Source organism: Carcharhinus amblyrhynchos, chromosome 4, assembly GCF_965287045.1.
Source record: "Carcharhinus amblyrhynchos chromosome 4, sCarAmb.v2.hapA, whole genome shotgun sequence".
NCBI classification, from domain to species: domain Eukaryota; kingdom Metazoa; phylum Chordata; class Chondrichthyes; order Carcharhiniformes; family Carcharhinidae; genus Carcharhinus; species Carcharhinus amblyrhynchos.
In genome coordinates, this window is record NC_137327.1 from 78870385 (window position 1) to 78886598 (window position 16214).

A 16214-nucleotide genomic window follows, 5' to 3' on the forward strand; every position below is an offset into this window, starting at 1 on the left:
CCACACTGTGGTGCCTGTTCAGCACGTCTTTCAGATTGTGGAAGGAAACCCAGACAGAAACATGCAAGCTCCAGACAAACAGTGACCCAAGCCAGGAACTGAACCTGGGTCTCTGCCGCTGTGAGGCAGCAGTGCCAAACATTGTGCCACTGTGCGCTATCAGCAGGAAGCACTATCCTTTTACACTTTTCTGGAAGTATTTCTCCAACCTTTAACTAAGCTGTCTGGCAGAATTGAATGACTGCAATTCACCAAGGAGCTGGTTACAGAACTGTGCCACTCATTGCACCTAGGCCTGTAACCTCTGAGGCTGGTGAAGACAACATTGCCACTTAGGTTAAAGGTGACTGTATGCTTAACATTTTTCACAAGTGGATCCTTCCAGGCTAAAGCAGATATCATAACAAACATCTCACTGTTTGCCATCTATCACTGCAACTGAGAGATGACAGAAGTGCTGTATGCAAGGAGAGCGAACAGACAGAAGCAGGAGGAGCATGTGCATAACCTTGTCAGGAGAGCATTGATTAACCCATATTGTTTTCAGATGTCAATTAATTTAGTTATGGATTATTGTTTTTAAAAGTTTCCCCATCATTGACAACAGACTCATTGGCTAAACTGTTGGTTTTATCCTTTTTTTTAAACAGAAACATAATGGGCAGCACGGCAGCACAGTGGTTGGCACTGCTGCCTCCCAGCGTCAGGGACCTGGGTGTGATTCTCAGCTTGCGTCACTGTCTGTGCGGAGTCTGCTCATTCTTCCTGTGTCTGAGTGGGTTTCCTCCCACAGTCTGAAAGATGTGCTGGTTAGGATCATTGGCCATGCTAAAATCTGCCTCAGTGTACCAGAGCAGGTGCTGGAGTGTGGCGATTAGGGGATTTTCACAGTGTTAATGTAAGCTTACTTGTGACACTAATAAATAAGCTTTAATACTTGCAACCATTAGTTCTCTGGCATCACGACCATATGGATGATTATGGCTAGGGCCTTGCAATTTCCATCCTTATTACCCTCACTGACCTAGAAGATAATCCATTTGGGCAGGAGACTCTTCTAATTTAAATACTGCCAAACTTTCTTCTGCTATTTTCCGAACCAACAATTCTACCATCTCTTGTTTTGCTTGACATCAGCAACATGTTCCTCTTTAGTTTACTTTGCAGCAAAGTATCCAATCAGCCCATCCTGCCTTTCCATTCCTCATATATAAGAACATAAGAACATAAGAAATAGGAGCAGGAGTAGGCCATCTAGCCCTTCGAGCCTGCCCCGCCATTCAATAAGATCATGGCTGATCTGTCGTGGCTCAGTTCCACATTCCCGCCCTCTCCCCATAACCCTTAATACCCTCTCTTATCAAAAACCCATTAACCCGCGTCTTAAAAATATTTAGCGAGGTAGCCTCCACCACTTCAACGGGCAGAGAATTCCAGAGATTCACCACCCTTTGAGTGAAGAAGTTCTTCCTCAACTCCGTTCTAAACCGCCCCCCCTTTATCTTGAGGCTGTGCCCCCTAGTCCTACTGTCCTTTCTGAGCGGGAAGAGTTTCTCCACCTCTATCCTATCCATCCCATTCATCATCTTATACGTCTCAATGAGATCTCCCCTCATTCTTCTAAACTCTAACGAGTACAAGCCTAGTTTATTCAGCCTCTCCTCATAGCTCAACCCCCTCAACTCCGGCATCAGCCTAGTAAACCTCCTCTGCACTCCCTCCAAGGCCAAAATATCCTTGCGTAAGTACGGTGCCCAAAACTGCACACAGTACTCCAGCTGCGGCCTCACCAATGCCCTATACAGCCGCAGCAAGACCTCCCTACTTTTATATTCAATCCCCCTCGCTATGAAGCCCAGCATCCCATTCGCCTTCCTGACCACCTGCTGCACCTGCAAGCTGGGTTTTTGCGACTCATGCACAAGGACCCCGAGGTCCCTCTGCACCGTCGCCTGCTGCAGTTTTTCGCCACGTAAGTAATAATCCTTCCTACCATTATTCCTACCAAAGTGGACCACATCGCACTTGCCAACATTAAATTCCATTTGCCAGTTCCTGGCCCATTCACCCAGCCTATCTAGATCCTTCTGCAGACTCTCCACACCCTCCGCGCAATTTGCCGTTCCACCAATCTTGGTGTCATCAGCAAATTTCGACACCATACACTCGGTTCCCTCCTCCAGATCATCTATATAAATGGTAAATAGCTGAGGCCCCAGCACCGACCCCTGGGGCACTCCACTAGTCACCAACCGCCAATCCGAATAGCACCCGTTGACCCCCACTCTCTGCCTCCTATTTGACAACCAGTCCTCTATCCACGCTAACACCCTAGCCCCAACTCCATGTCCCCTGACCTTCTGCAATAACTTCTTGTGAGGTACCTTGTCAAACGCCTTCTGAAAATCCAGAAAGACCACATCCACTGGCTCTCCTCTATCCACCGCCCTAGACACATCCTCATAGAACTCCAGTAAATTTGTCAGACACGACTTCCCCTTAACGAAACCGTGCTGCGTCTGCTCTATCAAGCAATTCCCCTCAAGATGCCTCGCTATTTCCTCCTTGATGACGGATTCTAACATTTTACCTACAACAGACGTTAAACTAACCGGCCTATAATTCCCTGCCTTTCGCCTGGCACCCTTCTTAAACAACGGTGTAACATTAGCCGCTTTCCAATCTAAATGATTTGTTCCTTATCCTGAGAATGTGCCCCTGAGTTTTAAATTCAGCAAACAGTGTAAACAGTCTCAGCATCCTCACTATCAAGTCCCTCCAGAATCTGGTAGGTTTCAATGATAACACCTCTCATTCTTCTGAACTTCAGAGAACATAAGCCCAATTTGCTCATCTTCTCATGATAGGACAACCCTTTTATCAAATTTAATGAACCTTCACTGTACTGCCTCCAATCTAAGTGTATCCTTTCTTAAAATTGGAGACCAAAACTGCACACAGACTCCAGATGTAGTCTTACGAAAACCAAGTACCAGGATAGCAAGACTTCTTTATTCTTGTAGCCTCTGAGGAGAGAGCAATAGTGTCAAGATTTCAAGTCCATGGGACTCTTCTTCAGAGCAAAGAAGATGCGTTCTGAACAAGTCAGACATACTCAAAATTCTTTGTTGCTTTCTCCTCAGATACTGCCAGACCTGCTGGGATTTTCCAGCAACTTCAATTTTTATTTCAAACTTCCGGCATCTGCAGTGTTTTGCTTTTATTTCTTTATTCTTGCACTTCAATCTCCTTGCAATAAAGGCCAACATTCCATCGGCCTTCCTAATTAGCACAGTGGTTAGCATTGCTGTCTCTCAGTGCCAGAGATCTGGGTTTGATTCCCAGCTTGGGTCATTGTCTATGTGGAGTCTGCACGTTCTCCCTGTGTTTGTGTGGGTTTCCTCCAGGTGCTCAGGCTTCCTCCCACAGTCCAAAAGATGTGCTGGTTAGGTACATTGGCCATGCTAAATTCTCCATCAATTTACCCAAACAGGCGTTGGAGTGTGGCAACTTTGATTGTTTGCTGCACCTGCATGCTAATTTTCTCCATTCCATATAGTCACATAACCACTGTACCTACAATTTGGATAAAAATGAGATTATCCACTTTGATAGCAAAAACAGGAAGGCAAATTACTATTTGAATGGCCATAAATTAGGAGAGGGAAATGTGCAACAAAATATGGGTGTCATCGTACACAGTCACTGAAGATCAGTAAGCAGGTTCAGCAGACAGTAAAAAAGGCAAATAGTATATTAGCCTTCATAGCAAGAGGATTTGAGTACAGGAGTAGGAATGCCTTGCTGCAATTATACAAGGCCTTGGTGAAGCCACACGGAGTATTGCATGCAGTTTCGGTCTCCTTATCTGAGGAAGGATGTGCAGATGGCAGAGGTTTACCCGACTGATTCCTGAGATGGCAGGACCGACGTATAAGGAGATTGTGGTGGTTAGGATTGTATTCGCTGAAGTTCAGAAGGATGAGGGGGATCTCAGAGAAACCTATAAAATTCTAATAGGACTAGACAAGATAGGTGCAAGAAGGATGTTCCCTATGGTGGAGTGTCCAGAACCAGACGTCACAGTCTGAGGATACGGGGTTGACCATTTAGGACAGTGATGAGAATTGTCTTCACCCAGAAAGGGGACAGTCAGCCTGTGGAATTTGCTACCACAGGAAGTAGTTAAGGCCAAGATATCAAGGGCAGAATTTTCCCATTCTGCCTGCTACAGGAATCGGAGTGGTGGCGCTGGACATGCAAAGGTCTGTTGACTTCAGGTGAGAATTTCCAGCCTTGGGGTGAGCACGGCTGAAAAAGCCCACCCTGAATGTTTTCAAGAAGCTGTTGGATGTAGCCCTTGAGGTGAAAGGGGTCGAAGGATTTCAGGTTATTGAGTTGGATGATCAGCCATGATCATACCGAATGGCAGAGCAGGCGTGAGAGCCTATTGGTCTCCTCCTGCTCCTTTTTCTATGTTTCTATGTAGAAGAGATTGGTCAATATTGCAGCTAGATCATCAGTTTCTTGATTGCTGGAAAAGGCAGATACTATAATCCAATATTTTCACCACATCTATTAACCCACTTAGATAATCAGATCAGCAAGCTCAGAATTGTGTTGGCGAGGGCTTTAGGAACAGTTCAGCTGTAAGATGTATTTTGGGAGATCAGAGTATTGATGAGTTAAAAGAAACAGTATCCATACATGGCTGGATTACTGTTTTGTCACCAAATGTTACACTGAATAGCTTAATTTATCAAAATGCTCCAGAAATCTGTAACTTTCTCAGAATAAAACCAATTTCAATAAAGCACTGTGAAAGCAATTACTAAATAGAAATGAGTATCATATCTTGGTTCAGAGAGGTGATATGTAGGATAGAAATCATATGTAACTCTCAAGCAAACTTTAGAACTGATAAGGTGGTGGTAAACTAGGGCTAATTTAGTTTATCTTAAACTCCTTATGTTATAGAAAAGAAATTGAGTGACTTTTATGCTGTTTTGGAATTTTGGAGGAGTTAATATTTTCAGTGTTCATATGACAATAATATTGGTTTCAAGAAACTACAGAATGGATGAAATGAGCCCATGCATAATATGCTGCTACAACCTGTGCTTATATTGTACAGTTCTTTCAACATAGTAAATGTTCCAAGGTACTTCATGCAACAATAGAAGATTCAGGAAACAAAGCCTAAGAAATGGTCAGAGATTTTTAGGAGCAATTTAAAAGTTGACTTGCTAGGAGGGGTGTGAATGATGGGAAGAAACAGCAAGTCAGAGAATTCTAACAGAGATATTTGGTACAACTTGACTTTGTGAATAGCAGGCTGATTTGCATTTCCTTTTCTTGGAACATCTTAGTTATCTCTATTTTCCCTTAAGAAGTAGTGGTGCACCACCTTCTTGAGTTGCTTCAGTCCATGTGGTAAAGGTACACCCTTCGTGCTTTTGGGGACTTCGTTCATTATCCCTGGACAAAATCCTGGAACAGGTCATATATCTCCGAGTCAGAATGGTGTGCAACTTGGAAGGGAATTTAATTCGTGGTTTTCTGAAACATGTACTGACCTTGTCAACCATGTCCTTCTAAGCTGTAGAGATTCTGGGTTTGGAAGGTTCCATTGGAGAAACCTTGGAGAGTTCTTGCAATGTATGTTGTGAATGGTACTTGATGTATTGTATTGATGCTGAAGTAAGTGAATATTCAAAGTGGTGGATGAGTCATTGCTTGAACAGGATACTTTGCCTGAATGTTGATGAGTTTTGTTGAGTGTTGTTGGAACAGCACTCATCCAACCAAATGGGGAGCATTCCATTACTCCTGAATTATGCCATACAGATTGTGAAAGGGCTTTGGGGACTAAAATGGGTCACTTACTGCAGAATTCTCAACCTCTGACCTGCTCTTGTAGCCTCAGTACTTATGTGGCTGGTCAAGTTAAGTTTCTTGTCAGTCATGACCTTTACACAGTGGATGGTGGGGAGATTAGAATTCAGCAGCACCACCATTGCCTAAGGGGAAGTAGTTTGACTTTCTCTTGTTGAAGACAGTCACTGTCTGATGCTTGCAAGGCTTTTTAGTTACAGCATGTTTTAAAATTCAGCTCAAGAGTGAACTTTTGTACATTATGAAAGTGTCATATATCTTGGAGCAAATTCATTTTCTGAAGTATCTATAAGCACAACAAAATACTGGAGGACATAAAATCAAAAAACATAATTATGGATCAGCTGCTTTCGGTAATGCACAACTCAGAATTTCCAAGAGTCTAATCATAAAAAGCATGATGTCAGTGCATTGCATTGTAGTAGTATATCCATTTCAACTAGCATATGACTTTAAAAAGTGGTTAAAGACATTGCAGATATTAATTCCAACTTACATTTTACTGGCCTAGGTGTTAAAGAAACTAGAAAATCTAACATTTTACCTACAACAGACGTTAAACTAACCGGCCTATAATTCCCCGCCTTTTGCCTGCCACCCTTCTTAAACAACGGCATAACATTAGCCGTTTTCCAATCTTCCGGCACTTCCCCGGAATCCAGCGACGTTTGGAAAATAACCACCAAGGCATCCACTATCACCTCCGCCATTTCTTTCAGAACCCTTGAATGCATTCCATCCGGTCCTGGGGACTTGTCCACAATCAGTCCCTCCAGTCTGTCGAGCACCGCCTCTCTAGTAACAATAATGTCATTGAGACCCTCCTGTCCTACCATCTTTCCATCGCTAACACCTGGCAAATTATTCACGTCCTCCTCCGTGAAGACCGAAACAAAAAAGTTATTCAAGGCCTCAGCCATTTCCCCATCCCCTACCACTAAGTCCCCCCTCTCATCCTCTAAGGGTCCAACGTTCACCCTAGCCAGCCTCTTCCTTTTTATATATTTATAAAAACTCTTGCTATCCTTTTTTATATTAAGCGCTAGCCCAGCTTCATAGTTTATCCTACCCTTCTTTATCAACTTCTTTGTCAATCTTTGTTGACTTTTAAACCTCTCCCAATCCTCTTCTCGCCCACTACTCTTTGCTACTCTAAACGCCTCTGCTTTTAATTTAACACTTTCCTTCACCTCCTTCGTTATCCACGGCTTATTACCTCTCCTCCTACAGTCCTTTTTAACCAGCGGAATAAATTTCTGCTGAGCACCAAGAAAGATCTCCTTAAAGATCCTCCACTGCTCCTCAGCAGACCTACCTTCCAACGCGCTCCCCCAGTCAACATTCGCCAATTCTTCTCTCATCCTTCCGTACTCCCCTCTGTTCAAACAAAGGACGCGTGTCCGGGAACCCACTTTCTCCTCCTCCATCTGCACCAGAAACTCCACCCTTCAATGATCACTCTCCCCAAGAGGATCCTTCACCACAAGGTCCCTAATTCTACCCACCTCATTACATAACACCAGATCCAAGATAGCTCGCTCCCTCGTCGGCTCCAACACACACTGTTCAAGGAAACTATCCCGGCAGCATTCCAAGAACTCCTCCTCGAGCCCACCGCGTCCAACATGGGTCGACCAATCAATATGTAGATTGAAATCCCCCATAATTATCGCCGTTCCATTCCTGCACGCCGCATTTATTTGCGCATTAACAGCCCGCCCCACCTCCAGATCATTATTTGGGGGCCTATAGACGACACCCACCAGCGTCTTCCTCCCTTTGCTGTTCCTAATCTCCACTCACAATGATTCCACTTTCTGCTCTTTGGTTCCTATATCATCCCTTGCTACCACCCTGATGCTATCCTTAATCAGCAGAGCTACGCCCCCCCACTTTTTCCTCCCGCCTATCCTTCCTAAACACTTGATACCCCTGGACATTCAGCTCCCAGTCCCTGTCACCTTGCAGCCACGTCTCTGTAATGGCCACCAAATCATATCCATTTGTGCTGATCTGCGCCACCAGCTCATCCACTTTATTCCGAATGCTTTGTGCATTTAGATAAAGTGCCTTCATCCCAGCCTTCACCTGGACCCTATTTGCCAGAACGTCACCAACCATACTCACGCCCCCTACTCCCTAAATATTTTTAAGACGCGGGTTGATGGGTTTTTGATAAGCGAGGGGATTAAGGGTTATGGGGAGAGGGCGGGAAAGTGGAACTAAGCCACGACAGATCAGTCATGATCTTATTGAATGGCGGGGCAGGCTCGAAGGGCTAGATGGCCTACTGCTCCTATTTCTTATGTTCTTACGTAAATGTCAGTGCAATGTGACATTTGATTTTATCAAAGTTGTATGCAGCTAAAATATTCAAAAGATACATTTGTAGTTTGTGAACATAATGTTAACAGTTGTTTAACAGTATTAGATGTTAGATGTCCTTAATCCTCCAGCAGCATATACTTTAATTGGTCTCTACCTACCTCATTTCCTATAGGAGGAAGAAATTGGATTTTTATGTAAAGTTTTATAAATCTGACTTGTTTAAAAACCCAATCCCCTCAGCAGTCCTAAGTCTGAGAGACAGTGATCTGCATGTAGAAGTAAGACACATGAACTCATTGGAATTGTGTTTGTGCATAACTCAGTATACTGCATGCCCAGCAGAAAAAAACTGCAGGTGTTTGGAAAAACTTCAGAAATAATTTCCATTTCCCCCAAGACAGCCAAGTTATTTTAATAACATAATTCCAGCATCCAATGTTCATCATTCTAGCTCTTGAAGCAAAGTAAATCATAACATTCAAGAAGCAGAATTTGGGTTAAAATGATAAAAGTGCTGCATAACCAATCAGCTGATGGATTAAGTTCAATTACATATTATTAGTGGTTAGCACTGCTGCCTCACAGCGCCAGGCCCGGATTCAATTCCCAGCATGGCTTCAAGCACAGATTTTCCCTTTGGTCCTGAGGAGTACTACTCTTTCCCTGGTTATTCTCTTCCCCTTAACATTCTTATAGAGTATCTTGGGAGTCTCCCTAATCTCAATTGCCAGAGCTTTTTCATGCCTCCTCATTAGCTGTCCTAATAACTTTCTTAAATTTTCCCCTGAATTAAGGCCTCCACTGATTTGCTCCTGTTGTGTCTGCTAAAAGCCTCTCATTTCTTTTTATTCAGTTCATGATATTGCTAGACAACTAGGGTTCTCTGGGTTGTTGGTCCTGCATTTTGCCCTCAAAGGAAATATGTTGGGCCTCTACTCGCTCCGTTTCCTTTTGAATGTTCCTCATGCTCTGCCATAGATTTTCCCATAAGAAGCTATTCCCAGTCAAATTTGGCCAGATCCTGCCTTATTTTAATAAAATCTACCTTCTCCTAGTCCAAAAACATTTTTTACAGACTATCTTTTCCCTTTTCCAGAACAAAGTTAAATCATATTGTGTTGTAGTCACCATCACCAAAATGCTCCCCAAATGCCACCTTGAACACCTGGCTTCATCCCCAGAATTAAATCCAGCACTGTGCCATCTCTTGTTGGATCACCTACATATTGACATAAAAAGCTCTCCTGATTACAAGAAATCCACCCTCTCTAAACCTCTTACACTATGTCTATCACAATTCATTTTGGGAAGTTGAAATCCTGTAGTATTATTTCCTATTATTATTTTTACACACCTCATACCTGCTCCTCTATTGCCTGCTGACTAGGACCTATAATATACTCCAAGCAATGTGACAGCTCCCTATTTATTGTAAGCTCGATCCACAATGCCCTATTTGAAGACCCTTCCACAATTTCACCCTCCTTAATTAATAATGTGACACCACTAATCTTCCTCTCACTAATGTTCAAATGGAATGTGGCCCACCTTCAATCCAATTCCAGTTGGGAATCCACTTATGCCATAAAACTGCTCAATACTTTACTTGCTTGGATTTGGTTCAAAAGTCTACAAAAATAGCTACTACATAATCTCTTTTATTTAACCGTGGCACGTGGGCATCATTGGCTGGCCAGCATTTTTTGCCCATCCCCTGGTTACCCTTGACAAGGTGGTGGTGAGCTGCTTTCTTGAAACATTGCAGTGCATATGCTGTGCGCTGACCCACAATGTGGTTAGGGAGGGAATTCCAGGATTTTGACCCAGCGATTGCAAAGGAATGATGATACATTTCCAAGTCAGGATGGTATCTTGGAGAGAAACTTGCAGGTGGTGACGTTCCCACGTATCTGCTACCCTTGGCGTCTAAAATGCTAGTGGTTGTGGGTTTGCAAGATGTTAAGAATCTTTGATGAATTGTTGCAGCACATCTTGCAGATAGTATACACTGCCGCTATTGAGTGTCAATGGTGGAGGGAGTGGGTGTGACACAAATCAAGTGGGCTGCTTTGTCCTGGATGGTGTCAAGCTTAACTGTCCAGTATATCTTAGGAGCTGAGAATTTTAAAGCTTATGCTATTGCTGCTTCAAACTGTTTAATACTGTTGAATGAGGTTGAACAGTCTCAACCTCAGTGTGTGCAGCACGACCTGGGTGTCCTTGTGCACCAGTCACTGAAGGTAAGCATGCAGGTACAACAGGCAGCAAAAAGGCCAATAACATGTTGACCTTCATTGCAAGAGGTTTTGAGTACAGGAGCAGGGATATGTTGTTGCAACTATACAGGGCCTTAGTGAGACCACACTAGAGTATTGTGTACAGTTTTGGCCTCCTTTCCTGAAGTTTTACCAGGCTGATTCCAGGGATGGTGGGACTGATAGATGCAGGGAGGATGTTCCCTATAGTGGGGAACTCCAGAACCAGGGGTCATTGTCTGAGGATTCAGGGTTGATGATTTAGGACAGAGTTGAGGAGACATTTATTCACCCAAACAGTGGTGAGCCTGTGGAATTCATTACCACAGGAAGTAATTGATGCCAAAACATTGAATGCATTCAAGGCGCAGCTGAATATAACACTTGGGGCAAATGAGATCAAAAGTTATGGGGAAAAAGCGGGATTAGGCTATTGAGTTGGATGATCAGCCATCCTAATGACCCTAATGAATGGTGGGGGAGCAGACTCAAAAGGGCCAAATGGCCTCCTCCTATCTTCTATGTTTTTATGTAACCTATGCTTTTTTATTGCAAGCCCACAGCACAACTCTGCTTCATTAAAACCAAGTGAAATTTTTAACAAGCATATGTAGTGTTGGAAGTACAATATTTTCACTATTTTGGTATTTGATGAGGCAAATAAATGTTGTTGAACAGAGAAAAAGCAGATTTACCAAACATGACATAGATAAGGATGCCAGATGCTCTTTCACCAAATCATCCTGATGCATAGAAAGGTGCATTTTCAATCTGGGTAGTGATTGGAAAAAACGTTGTTCAGTAAAGTATTTAATGCTCTAGGTGAACAACTTAAAATATTCAACAACATAAGAAAACTACTGAAAGGCTGATAGAGGAAGCTCACATCAATTACAATAACAGAAGCAAATGGACACAAGGAGCAATAGGACTTTGAGACAAGTAATGGCCTGGAAGACATCCAGGAATGGAGATACAGGGCGAAAGGTCCCGTTCCGCCTGCCACGGCAATCATAGCCGGCACGGTGTGTGTGTGTGTCTGTGCATGCGCACGTGGGAATGATGGAAAGGTCTGTTGACCTCAGGCAGGATTTTACAGTTTCAGGGTGAACATGGCCTGTTTCTAAAAAACCCAAACATTTACATAGTGTCTTTCATAATCACAGGATGTCTCAAAGCACTTCACTGCCAACAAAGTTCTTATTCTTTTATGAAATTGCAGTTGTAATGCAGGAAATGCAAGTCAATCGGGCACAGCAAGTTCTCATAAACAGCTAGTCTGTTCCTAACTATTTTTAATGTAGCATAAGAAATAGGAGCAGGAATAGGCCATCTAGCCCTTCGAGCCTGCCCCGCCATTCAATAAGATCACGGCTGATCTGAAGTGGATCAGTTCCACTTTCCCACTTTCTCCCCATAACCCTTAACTCCCCTGTCTATCAGAAACCTATCTACCCTTGACTTAAATACATTCAGCGAGGTAGCCTCCACCACTTCAACGGGCAGAGAATTCCAGAGATTCACCACCTTTTGAGTGAAGAAGTTTCTCCTCAACTCTGATCTAAACTGCGCCCCCTCCGCCTTACCTTGAGGCTGTGCCCCCTAGTCCTGCTATCCTTTCTAAGCGCTAAGAATCTCTCTACCTCTACCCTATCTATCCCCTTCATTATCTTATACATCTCTATAAGATCCCCCCTCAGCCTTCTAAACTCCAACGAGTACAGACCCATTCATCTAGAATGCAGTGAGGAGTCCAACTGTCACTATATTCTTCAAAGGATGAAACAGTGCGAGAGTCTGGGTAAAATGAATCAAGAATTAATTGGCACGCTTTCAAGTGATCCATTCCAACGTTACCACCTTTGAAAAATTAAAATTGTTGATTTTGTAAGGAGATGAATGAATCCTGGATGATTTTAATTGAAAATTCAAGGGGCGGAGAATGTGAAGGAAATTAAAACACAACACTATACTTAAAACTCATTTTATTTATACATGTTCATAAATGATCTAGTAGGATTGAAAGTAGTACATTTTATAGATACACAAAACAGTCAACAGTAAGCTTAATTATGACAAAAGATTTTGAGAGGGAGTGAGGAAGAGAAGAAAGGGAATCAGATACTTCAAATGGCAAAAATTTAAACAATGGCAACACAACTGTTTGAATTGTTGACACTTTAAGAACTTCTAGCACTTGGTACAATTCCGATGAAGTACAGCATTTTACTGGCTAGGCCAATACTTTTGAAAAGATTTCATAAAACACTGATATTTATCAATGTGGTTAGCCATTGGTCTACAGCACAATCAAAAGGCTCAATGCAGTTCAGATCATGTAACTGGAATACAGTACAAAGCCTAGATGTTACAATAATAAATTGAATTCTATATCTGAACATTTATGGTTGACTTCTTCTCTTTCCCCAGCCCATGTTTGATAACTCAACCAACAAATGTTATGCAACTATGGTGAACCTTTGCAAAATTTTCCCCTTTATTCAAATAAAAATGTTCAAATTAATTTACTTTCTTCTGCCGGGATCACTTTGAATACCTACATAAACATGCTCCACTTGACAAAGGATCTTTTAATCTGGCAAATAACCTACTAAAATTAATCACATGTAGTGAAATGTGCATTCTACATTCTTCACAGTGTTGCCAGCAAATAATTGCCTTAACTTTTGATGTAATTTACAATTGTGTATAATCTATCATGCAACCACATTGTAGTCCTAAGTATCAGATCAATTTTACAACTGCTTCATCCACAAGCAACAAGCAGGTTTGAAGAAAGTGCTCCCAAACACACAAACCTGCATTTAAAATTTTGTTTTTCTGCAGTTTACAAGACCAATGTGTGGCACTTTCAAATAACCAAAAAAATTACATTAAATAAAAACCATGAAAAATGTTACTCAAAAATTAGAGAACATCCACCTCCATGTTGGGACCTATACTAGCAACATTCAAATTTAACTGTATAGATTTAAAAGGATGTGTAGAAATATGAGTGTTCAAAAGCTATGTTGTGAAACCTTCAAATGAATATCTTATAATACGTTTCTATGTAAAAATCTGGTAAAGAACACAATTATGGTTAAAAATAGGCAACATAAAAAGTCAGTAGTATTAAAAGCAAAATACTGCAGATGCTGTAGATCTGAAATATAAACAAAGTACTGGAACAACTCAGTAGGTCTGGTGGAATGTGGAGAGAGAAAATCTTCATGTTTCAGTCTAAAAAGAGTCATATTAGATGCAAAACATCAACTGTTTCTCTCTGCACAGATGCAGCAGACCTGCTGAGGTTTTCCAGCACCCTTTTTAATTATAAATAAGTATGTGGGGAACTATATTACAAAATCATCAAGCCAATACAGTGATTTAGCAAGCTAAACAAATGATGTCTGATCAGTTTTTACAAATCTGAGGAGAAATAAATTTTACCTCAATGCAACCTAGCAATTATCCCTTTCTTACTATCACTTTAGCAACATTGACGCAATTAGACAGTTTTTGAATATCTCACCTCAAATTAGATAAATGACCCATCAGAATTAAAGTGAGTGAATGCACAGGGCAGGAGCGGAGGTGGTTCTTTTTTTTGTAAAATGGGTATAAATAGTCATATGGTAATCAACATGATTATTGCTCTTGGGAGCTCTTTTATCTAATAATTGTTTTCACATAATTTTAGAAGTTACTGCTAAATAATCTAGATCAAATTGGTTGGGCAAAGTGATAATCCATATACTTGAATTATCTTGAAGTTATTCAATATTATCTTGAGATCTGTCAATCCTGATCTTCGGGCAAATGTGTAGATGATTACAGAGGCTTAGGCAACTACGTCCAAAAGTAAACAATTTAGTTAATTTGGCACTTTCGCCACATCAATGGACCTATTGTACTCAATTCAAATAACAACTGTTAAAATCACGTGACAAATTTATGTGTTTGATTGATTCTTAAAAGTTCCAAAATTTTAAAAAATCAATTCTGAAACAGGAAATATTAAATTAAAATATGGGTTAAGGGTGGAGAAACAAAATACATGAAAAGGGTACAACATAGAATATTAAGATAAACCAGGGGAGAAACACTAAAGTAAAAAATTTAAAATGGGTATTAGGAAGTTCTTTAAAGGATCAAATGCTTGCGATAATTTACCAGAAAGGGTAGTCGAGCCAAATATATTAGGTCATTAAAAATGTAGCTGGTTTCTGCAACAAGATTGAGTTTGGGAACTAGAGAGACCAATTTCAGTGCACCAGAAGGCATTTTCTGTCTTCTAGTGTTAAATAGTAACCCCCCAAAAATTGTTACATAATGCAATACAGGTCTGGTAGGTATATGCATTGAAGATTCATAAAATCCTCAAAAGGCTTTCTTCTTAAATTGCAAACAATCTTTTGGGATTATTCTACTGTAATTATTTATATGCAAAAAAGTGCAAGTTACTAAAAGAAAAGGCATGAGACATTAATTCTTCCATTCATTTTACCCTTCATCCATAATGAAAATATAACATTCAATGTTATGCTTTGTGATTTATGGAATAAAATTTACCATTTACTGTAGGTGGCAATAATGATCAGAATACTCAAGTTCAGTAGCTCTATTGCAGAGGTATTATTCTTTATCTAATTCACTTCCTTAGTCATTTTTCTCATGCAGTGTATATTAGACTTGATCTTTTACGTCAATGGAAATAATTGTTCCTATATAATAAAAGGCACTTCCTCTTCCAGTTGCATTGCTAATCTCATTATATGGTATACAGATTAAAATCTGCACAGAAATACACAAAGTCCTTCCATATTTCTAGGTTCTTGGGGTGTAGTAAAGTAACATTACATCTGTAAACATTAATATAACCACACTGTACAATATGGACTGAAGCACTATATACAAGATTTGAGTTCTTTCAAAGCGAACATCTCCACATTCAATAAGTGAATGGGATAACAGACTGAGTGCAACACTTCAGAGAAAGAAAAAATAATACATGTGCAAAATGTGCTTTGTGAAAGAAAGAAAATAGATTATAAAGGTATTGACACTCACTACAGTAGATTACTGTTAAAACAGGTGTATTGGCAGTCATCTGTTCAGATATCTACAAGGCACTAAGGGCAGGAATGATATGCTGTTACTTCGACAGTTGGGCTTTTTCTCAGTCCGGTCGGAATATAGGAAATTTTGGTAAGAATTCTATTAGTATTACCTGTAAAAAACAAGATAAGATACTTGTTTGTGTCATATCAAATACTGTTTAACATTTAGATCCTTATTCTGCACTTCATAGAAACTTTCAGGAGAAACAAGTAAAATACTTGCAGTGTAGAAATAAGTTCACCTAGATAAGTAAGGGGTGGAATTATATGCGTGCTGGCTCAACCAATAAACAAAACAGAAAATAGCACTTGCGTTCCAGCATGTTGTCCTATTCCAAATCAAGAAAGATAGACTTTGCTCCATGTCATTGTCAGCAGTCCCTCGATTCCTCGGGGTCATGAACTTCTGCCGTGGAAATTCATGTGACTGAGCCACAGGACATCCCACGAGACAGAAAGGCAACTCGTCGCAGATCTCTAAAGAAGCTGATCTTGAGTGAGCCACTAAGATTCGGACAAGCGGAGGTGACCAGCATACTTCCTTTCATTTCAATTCCAGGTGTGCTGCTGATGAGCTGGTTTCAATTAGGGCCACAATTATGGTGGCCCTGAT

General features: G+C 41.1%; 1 protein-coding gene across 1 annotated transcript in view; it reads right to left on the reverse strand.

The window, feature by feature from the left end:
• Positions 1 to 12446: 12446 nt before the first annotated feature.
• chic1 (cysteine-rich hydrophobic domain 1) overlaps positions 12447 to 16214 on the reverse strand; it is a 28122-nt gene continuing 24354 nt past the window's right edge. The window contains exon 6 of the mRNA XM_080187403.1: positions 12447 to 15711. Within this exon, the coding sequence (XP_080043529.1) occupies positions 15661 to 15711 (51 nt within the window). The 3' untranslated portion in view covers positions 12447 to 15660. The remainder of the gene's footprint in view (positions 15712 to 16214) is intronic.